Raw genomic sequence first — 8515 nt, 5'->3', positions numbered from 1 at the left:
AACGTCACCACACCAGAGCCGTCGACACCGATTCCGACGCCATCGCCAGCGCCGGTGCCCAACGTCACCACGCCGGAGCCACCAACGTCTGTCCCGACGCCATCGCCAGCGCCGGTGCCGAACGTCACCACGCCGGAGCCACCAACGTCTGTCCCGACGCCAACCCCGACATCGACGGGTACTCCGATCCCGACCGAGATTCCTTTTGATATCCCGACATCTGCGGTTGCCACGGTCGACCCATCGTTTCGAAACTTTCTCAACCAGACCGAGCCTCCGACCCCGGCGCCAAGTGGCGACTCTTTTCTCGGTATGACGACCGCACCGACCAACAGAACTATTGCGCCCGACGCTGAGCCCACTGTGCCTCCCACGGACCACAGCAACAATATCAACCGCGGCAAGTCGGACGTCAACGATGCTCCGCAGACGACGGTCGGCGCCGAGTCGACGGCCCACCAGACCATTCGGTATCTCTCGTCGACGGTCGTTGCCGTGACGGTCGCGACGCTGGTGTTCTTTCAGTTTATAGCCATCAACCCGTCGTACATTGCACCGGACGCGGCGATGGAGCGGGCGTTTGCACCCAACGCGTGGGAGCTGCCGACTTTTGTCGGGTTCCTCCAGGTCATCGGTGCGCTCTCGCTCGTTCGAAACGCCAACATCCCGCAGCTCTTTTACGTCAACTTCCTCGACTCGCTCTCGTGGATCAACTACTTGATTCGGGCGTCGGCGCCGTCGGCCACCTCGAGCACGGTCTCGTCGATCCAGCTCAGCCCAGCCGTGGTGGGCCATCGGCAGCTCGCCACAATCAAGTCCGACTATGACGCCTCGGGCTACGTCAGCTTCTCGCTCCGGTCGCACGTCAGCGAGAAAGATTGGTTCTTCCGTCTCTGGATCGCGGTCCTCGTCGTCCTCGCCATCGTTTTGGCCGCGGCCGTCGTCGTCGGTGTCGTCGGCCGGCTCAAGTCGGGGCGCCGCAACCCGTTCCATTCGGACTCGTCCGGCTCGCACTCGAGCGCCCAATCGTTGCACTCGATCTCGCAGCGCCTTCTCGGTCTCTGCGTCTCGCTGTTCACGCTCGCGTACCTCCCGCTCGGCATGATCGCCATGTTTGAGATCCGGCAAGACGCGTCGCTCGGCGACGGCTTTCCGCATACGAACGCGGTGCTCTCGATGGTGACGCTCGCGCTCCTCGTGGCGCTGCTCGTCGCCGGTGCGGTCCTTGTCTACAAGAAGACGGAGGCCGGTCTCTCCAAGTGGCAGGTGCGCGTCATCTGGGGTGCCCTCTACGGCCAATACGAGTACAGTCGGCGTCTCTTCTTTGTTGTGCCGATTCTCGTCCAGCTTCTCTCTGGTGTCCTCGTCGCCAACGTGACGGCGTCCGGCGCCGCCCCGCTCATTGCGCTCATCGTGCTCCATGCTCTCTACATTGTGCTGCTCCTCGTCCTGCAGCCGTTCCGGGATGTCCTGCAGCTGTGGGCGACCGTGGTCCTCGACGTGCTTTTGTGCGCCATCCTCGGCGCCGCCATTGGCATGACGTCGACGCCGTTGTCGGTGGACACGCAAACGACGCTCTCGTATGTCATCGTCGTCCTTGTCTGCGTGTTTGTGCTTGGCATGCTGCTTCGGCAACTGGTCATGCTCTGGACGTTCGCGTCTGGGTGGGCCAAGCCGACCAACGACGATCAGTACACGGGCCTGTATACGGCCAACGAGCACGAGATGGACACTGAAAATGGCAACTACACCGTTTCGCTCCAAGGGACGTCGTCGCACCACACGACGCCGGACCGGCGCACGGGCGACGACGACGACTACGACGTGCCCAACACGATCCGACTCATGGACTCGCGTGCCTAAACCTGTAGTTCGTAGTCATCTCGCGACAAGATATAATACCATTTTGTGAAGTACTGTTGTCATCGAGAAGGGCTGTCGTAGCCAAAGATTCAAAGGGCGGTGCACACCGGCGCCGTGGTTCGCCGACGGGTCGTTACCGCCGTAGACTCGTCATTACCGACAACTCCAAGTACACGGTGCCGTGCTCCGTCGGACCGACGCGCCGATACGAATCTCTTCCGTGTCGGTGCCACGGCAACGGTACGTCGCCCATGTTGTGTGTGGATCAAAGGCTATCATTACCTACGCGAAACCGTATGTTATCGTACCGAGATAGGCGACTAGATTGCTATTTCTCTTGCGGTGCCTCCATCGTGCGCCGGGGCACGGTTCGAAATACAGTCCCTTATTACAGCTCCACATTACGAAAGCACAGGCCTTGACAGGATGCGTCCGACGGCAACGTAGCTTGTCAGTCGCAACGCGGGTGCGCGATTATTCGCGCATAAAGAGCGCCGCCGTCATTTGTGGTGGGTGCGGCATCGCCCACCGACAGCCCACAGGAAGCGGCTAACACCTACCGTCCCAAACCTTTCTGCGGAGCATATCTGCCGAGACCAATGAGGGAATCGCTTTGATACCGCTTGGGAGACAGCTAAAAGTGTACCCCAAACAGTACTCGGGAGGCGCGGTACCGGATCTGGATGGGTGAGTCTCATTGGATGCTGCAGAGACATCGTGTCGCGCCATTATTGCCGTCTTCGCGTCAACGCACCCAGCGCACGCCGCCCATCTGGATGGTCGTCCCACTGGAAGCTCAAGCCTCGCTTTCTTGTTGCTTGGACGCATCCAACGAATCATTGTTTTTTCAAGAGTTCTCGCAACGAATTAAACGAATTCGTATCCCGAGCATTGCTACGTTTATTCGCTCGACGCGCGTTTGCTGAGTAGTACGGGATGATGAAGAGTGATTCCCAAACAAACCCGTGTCCCGCTGGTGGCGATTCCATAACAACGGTCGATTCGGTCAACTGCTTGTTGACTGGGTGGTGTCGCCCGTCGTTTGCCGGTTGCAGCGCGGCGACACTGTCGCGTCAACAGGGCACCGGCCTTTCCAGCGTCCACAATGTACCAATTCCGATTCGCGCTTCGTCCACATGCAGTCCACGGTGGATGTCCTGTCAATGACACGGCACGGGTGCCACCCAGTGGCATGTTCCTCCGAGAACGTTCTCGGCAGTCGATCGTGCGACTACCAGTACAAGCCTTCCTACGCCTTCGCTCGATATGCACTGAATTCGGAGCGTCAAGAAGAAAGTAAAATTGTATACAGTGCATTTAACTTAGAAACAATCACGCCAGTAGCGTGTCAATAGAACGTCGTGTCGGGCATCGGTGGCAGCCCCTTGGACGATAGAATGGCGTCGAGGAAAAAGTCCATTTCATCCGAGGCGAGTGTGAATGGGCCGTCGTCCAGGGCCGACGGCAGCACCGGTGACATGGTGGCGGGCGAGAAGATGGCGACGGCGTCGTCGTCGTCCGTCGATGCCCGACGCTCGCGCTTCTTCCGGTCGAGCTTCATTTGGTTCCAGTTGGCTTTTTGCCGGTGAAAGGCACAGAGCCGGTGGAACTGGCCGTTGCGCTTGAGCGCGCTCGGGTGCGTGCACTTGCCAGTACGGTACCCGCACTTTTGATACGTCGGTGTCGTCGTCGTCGAGAGAAGGAGCTCGAGCATCGAGTACACTGGGAATGGCAAATTGCAAAGTGGAGGAGACGGACGAGACGGATGCTGCGCTGCGCCTACCTCAAGGGTTGTTCTTTCCAGCGTATGTCACGTCGCCAGCTGGGCGCGCTGTCAGGGCGGCTCTCTTGACATGGGTGCGTGGTCACCTGCCTTTGCACTTCAAGTTCGTCTTGCAGCGGTTCTCTCAATTGCCACAAATCGTCGGGCAGGCGCAGGCGACCGCGTCGGGTGTGAACCGGCGACGGTGGCGCGAGATTTGCAAGACGGGACGACATCGGCGGGCGTATTGTCGCCGGCAGAGATGACCTTCGGGAAAAGCTGCTGGTCCACTGACGACAACGGGAGCGTTGCGCTCGCGGCGGCGATTCGAACCCGCGATGGTAGTGTGCGCCGGATGTGGTGCGTCCTACTGAATACGGCAATTCGACGGCCGCGGTAGCCCACTGAGACGCGGGCGCAGCAGGTGGCGCGACCGACTGAGCTTGTATACAGGCGTCGAGAAGCCGAGGTTTCAACGCACGACGCAACCGTCCGTGTCGTCTGCAATTGGGTTTCGATCGGTAGAGACCGTCGACTGCCATGTCCGAGTAATAGGACGTGGGTACTTGCATCGCCGACGCCACTAGGCCCGCGTTCTTCAATTCCAGGTGGCCCGTTGCTGCGCGGAGGGCATGACACTGGCGTCCCACGGGTGCGCTCCAGGTGGCGTCGGTCCAGCACCTCGGCAAGCGTATGCAATGCCCTTGGTCACGTCGCCCGTTTATGCCACCTTCACCACGCGTCCCCTGATCCCGCATCATTTCGGATCAGGTGCGGCGTCGACGGGCGATCCAAGACCCTATCATGCAACGCTTCAGCCCGCCTTTGCTCGACCGGTCGGACGGCTCACCACGCGGATCAGCTCGCGTCCAAGGCCTCTCGCAGGAGGCAACTGCAGCTCTTGGTATTGTCGACGCGATCACGCTACTCGTGTCACAAGGTCACCAAACAGCAACGGTAGAGGTGGTCGTCCGTTGTAACGCTTCATGACGTGGCAGCGCCAGGTGGCGGATCGCGGGGCTACGTAAAGCTCTACGTAGCTGCGCGGATTACCATTGTATGGTCCGTTGCGAGTCGAGCGAGTGATAGACATACGAGTACGTGTACGTCATGGTCGACTCGTACGAAGACCTAGTAGCTTTTCGCCGGCTCTGTGCACCGACGTCGTCGTTGTCCACCCGTGCACGAACAAATTGAATGCGGATACTTGTATGACGAACGACTGAGCTACGCCCCGTGCATGCGTATGGAAGCGAAACAGAGTGTGCTGATGACGACGTTGCTTCCGCCTCTCAGGCACTGCCTCCCGGGCACCTCCCGGGTGCTCTTTTCTTTTATGGAAGAATCGGTGTGCCTGCATACACATCTGCTGCGACCGCCAGCTGCGCCGTCGGGGTTCGCAGCGACCATCTGATGGGCCACGGACGGGGCGAGTACCTTGCGCTTCATCCCGTCGTCCTCCACAGTGACCTTTTCGGCAATCATCGTCCCGTCGCCCGACCTGTACGTCCAGGCTTTTGGTTCGCTTCTGCCGATCAAGTCCACGATACGTTGGCTGCATTACAACACCGTTGAGAACGACGACGACGACGCAGGATGATGATGCTGCCGGCGACGACGCGCCATTGTCGCTTATGCCAGTTTTCGAGGCGCTTGCATCGACCGGATCGATGCGTACGTCAAGCCCAAGTAGACAACGATCGCATGCAGCACTAGCATAGCCATAATGACGCCGCCTTGTCACGCCGTACAACGTACATAGGACGGCAAAGATGGGGCGCGCGCTGAAATCCGTGTGCGTCGAGAGGAAGCTCGAGAGGACGTTGTTGACGATGTGCAGTACGATCGAGTCGCGGAGGTTCTGCCGCGTCTGCACAAACAGCACAGCGTAGTACAAGCCAATTTCGATACCAAGGCAGGTCTGCAGCAGTACATAGGGCGTCGAGAAGCTGCTGTGCTTGAGGTTGATGAGGTGCGTGCAGCCAAAGAGGACGCTGGCGACACCGGCCGCGACGCCATTGCTCGGGATCCTACGGCCATCAGCATCCAGTGTTTCGAACGAATGACACCGGACGTACCGGTTGAGGAGCAGGTGGAAGGCGAGACCGCGAAACACGATCTCTTCCTTGATCGGCGACAAAAGTAGAATCTCTAGGACGCGCGCGAGCTGGAGCTGGCCCGTCGCCGGATCGTAGTAGTTGTCCAGCGAGAGGAACCAGTCGCTTGTGTGCCACTGCCACGCGACCACAAGGCCAAACCCGACGAGATGGTAGAGCACGAGCCACTTGGTCGATGTCGCCAGCGGTCGCCAGCGCAAGAGCCCGAGCCTAACAGAGCGTTGCTGCACGTGGCAAGCGCGGTCGAGCCGACGTACCGTTCGCAGAGCGCGCGCGGCGAGAGATGGAAAAAGGCGGCGTACCGATGCACGAGCCATGCGACGACAAAGACGGCGTCGTACGTGGCGTCCACGATCGTCGTCGCCGAGGTATCGCGCTCCATGAGGAACGAGAGGAAGTACAAGAGCGTCGAGCGCGACGCGATCGCCAGCACCATGACGAGGAAGGTCTCGCCAAGAAACGCGACGACCTCGACCCACGCAAAGATGGCGGCAACGACCGTGCCATGCACCTTGCGCGTCTCTACACCGCGCGTGAGCACGAGGCGGTGAAGCATAGGACGTGGTCGCACCGGCGCTTGGGTCCATGAGCCAGAGGACGACGCCGTTCTCGGCCGCGTCAAGCACATGCGCCTCGTGCCAGAGCGCTCCAGCCATGCTGCGTGTGTGTCATCCGGATACCCAGCATGCCGGATACCGTGCCTTTTTAAAGAGCGCTTTTTAACAAACCTCGTATCCGGATGCTAGCGGATCGCAAGATTCGCGCCATTGACGACGACTAAGATCTGAGGTGCCGCGGTCGACCTCGACCCGGCATGGATGGAGTAGTCTCCATCATAGCATAGCTGTGAGAACGAATCGACGGCTTCTATGTCAGCGTTGCAGCGCGCTCTCGAGCGCAGTCTGGCGACTCGAAGAGCTGCGTTGGACGCTGAAGTCTCGCCTAGATTTGCTCCATAGAACTCGTAGCAGGGCAGCATGGTCACAGAGACATGATGAGGACGTTGCTCCAGGCTTTACTGCAGAGTGCCTGTTAGAAATGTGCGATTTATGCGTGTCTGATATCCGGTCCTAATCCCCGACGATGTATTTGCTGTTACCACCAAGCCAAGCCACTGCAGTCGCACGCTATAGACAATCTGTGCATACAAGGGACTCGTAGGTACACGAATGATCATCTTTTACAGGTCGTAAGACCGGGTCGGGTGTGTCGAGGGCACGAGTCGGATCGTGTTGGGCATGTTGTCGGTCGAATACGCAGCTGACGCGTCGCGCGACGACGAGTCGGCACCCGGGATCGAAATGGTGTAGTTGGCGCCGGAGCTCTCCCAGTCGTGCTCGTGCGCCGTCGGAATACCCGAGTACGAGACGTCGTCGGGTTTTGCCCACCCGCTCGCAAAGTTCCAGAGCATGAGCAGTTGCCGCAGGAAGACGACGAGAACGATCGCGACGACGATGATGACAACCACATACGACAGCGTCTTCTGCGTCCCGACTTCCAGCCCGAGCGGCGTGAGACCAGCGGCGACGCCATACATAACAACCAAGAGTGCTTCAAACACGAGGGTGCACCACAGCTGGATGTTGCACTGGAATGGACGGACGACTGCGATCAGCACGACGTAGACGACGCGCAGCGCGATGAGTGCGATCAGCGGCGCGGCGCCGGCTGCCGAGACACTCGCCACAAGGACACCCGAGAGGAGCTGGACAAGCGCCGTCACCACAAAGAAGAGCCGGTGGCTGTACAGGTATGGCCCGTACACAACGCCCCACACGACGCGGACGTGCCATTTGGAGAGACCCGCCTCGGTCTTGCGGTGCACCGCGATCGCACCGGCGACAAGGACACCGACGAGCAGCGCCAGCGTCACCATCGAGAGCACGGCGTTCGTATGCGGAAACCCCGTCGACGTTGTGTCGAGCAGCACCTCGAACATCGCGACCATCGACAGCGGCAAGATTGCAAAGTAGACCACCGTGACACACATGCCGAGGAGCCGGCGCGAGATTGAACGAAGACTCACGCTGCGCTTGTGCGAGTCGGACGTCTCCGAGTGGAACGGGTTCCCGCGCTGCACCAAGCACTTGGCGACGACGGCCGTCACGACCACGACCAGCAAGAGCACCGCCAGCACGACCAGCACCGTCGCCCAGAGCCGGAAGAACCAGTCCTTCTCACCCACGTTCGCGCGCAGCGAGAAGTCAATGTACCCCGACGCGTCGTAGCTGGACGTCGACGCCAGCTGCCGGTGGCTCACGAGCTGTACCGATGCCACGGTGCTTGTCGACGCCGACGACGCCGGCGCCCGAATGAGAAAGTTGAGCCACGAGAGCGAGTCGAGGAAGTTCATGTAGAAGAGTTGCGGCACGTTCGCGTTGCGGACCAGCGAGAGCAAGCTGATGCCTTGGAGGAACCCGACAAACGTCGGCAGCTCCCACGCGTTGGGTGCAAACGCCCGCTCCATCGCTGCGTCCGGTGCAATGTACGACGGGTTGATGGCTAGAAACTGAAAGAACGCCAGCGTCGCGATCGTCACGGCAACGACGGCGGCCGTCACGTACCGCACCGTGAGCTCGGACGTCGACTCGGTGCCGACCGTGGCCTTGGCCTTGAGTTCGGCAGTCGTGTCACCACCAGTGTTGCCGGCGCCGCGGTTGATGTTGCTGTGGTCGTTGGGCGGCACGGTTTGTTGGTCGTCGAGTACCGGTGCCGTCGTCGCGTTGCTCGGCGGCGCTGTCGTTCGGCCAAAGAACTGGTTGTCGAGGTTCGT

At 60.2% G+C, this 8515-nt stretch overlaps 4 protein-coding genes across 4 annotated transcripts; 1 reads left to right on the top strand and 3 right to left on the bottom strand.

Moving 5' to 3' along the window:
- Positions 1-91: 91 nt before the first annotated feature.
- On the top strand, positions 92-1985 carry SDRG_11454 (hypothetical protein). Its single transcript, XM_008617497.1, has one exon. It carries the CDS (start codon positions 313-315, stop codon positions 1861-1863), a length of 1551 nt encoding a protein of 516 aa, XP_008615719.1. The 5' UTR covers positions 92-312; the 3' UTR covers positions 1864-1985.
- Positions 1986-3211: 1226 nt separating this feature from the next.
- SDRG_11453 (hypothetical protein) lies at positions 3212-3577 on the bottom strand (the record flags this gene model as incomplete). The annotated part of the gene is made up of 1 exon (XM_008617496.1): positions 3212-3577. The coding sequence occupies one exon, from the start codon at positions 3575-3577 to the stop codon at positions 3212-3214; it is 366 nt and encodes a 121-aa protein (XP_008615718.1).
- A 1330-nt stretch (positions 3578-4907) lies between these two features.
- Positions 4908-6416, bottom strand: SDRG_11452 (hypothetical protein). The gene is made up of 5 exons (XM_008617495.1): positions 6314-6416; positions 6000-6264; positions 5704-5952; positions 5384-5655; positions 4908-5337 (listed from the first exon to the last, which is right to left on the bottom strand). Exons 1-5 carry the CDS (start codon positions 6396-6398, stop codon positions 5258-5260), a joined length of 951 nt encoding a protein of 316 aa, XP_008615717.1. The 5' UTR covers positions 6399-6416; the 3' UTR covers positions 4908-5257.
- A 386-nt stretch (positions 6417-6802) lies between these two features.
- SDRG_11451 (hypothetical protein) lies at positions 6803-8515 on the bottom strand. Its single transcript, XM_008617494.1, has one exon. It carries the CDS (start codon positions 8207-8209, stop codon positions 6923-6925), a length of 1287 nt encoding a protein of 428 aa, XP_008615716.1. The 5' UTR covers positions 8210-8515; the 3' UTR covers positions 6803-6922.

Source organism: Saprolegnia diclina, assembly GCF_000281045.1.
Source record: "Saprolegnia diclina VS20 unplaced genomic scaffold supercont1.41, whole genome shotgun sequence".
NCBI lineage: Eukaryota > Oomycota > Saprolegniomycetes > Saprolegniales > Saprolegniaceae > Saprolegnia > Saprolegnia diclina.
This window is presented reverse-complemented; position numbering and strand designations above follow the sequence as displayed.

Excerpts from the sequence above, each read along its gene's own strand:
- SDRG_11451 (XM_008617494.1), bottom strand. The coding sequence starts at position 8,209 with ATGGAGCGGGCGTTTGCACCCAACGCGTGGGAGCTGCCGACGTTTGTC.
- SDRG_11454 (XM_008617497.1), top strand. The coding sequence starts at position 313 with ATGACGACCGCACCGACCAACAGAACTATTGCGCCCGACGCTGAGCCC.
- SDRG_11452 (XM_008617495.1), bottom strand. The coding sequence starts at position 6,398 with ATGGCTGGAGCGCTCTGGCACGAGGCGCATGTGCTTGACGCGGCCGAG. Across the intron at positions 6,265-6,313 it reads GCTCATGGACCCAAGCGCCG|AGACGCGCAAGGTGCATGGC; the intron begins GTGCGACCACGT and ends CGCGCGGTGTAG. Across the intron at positions 5,338-5,383 it reads CCCCATCTTTGCCGTCCTAT|TGCTGCATGCGATCGTTGTC; the intron begins GTACGTTGTACG and ends TGGCTATGCTAG.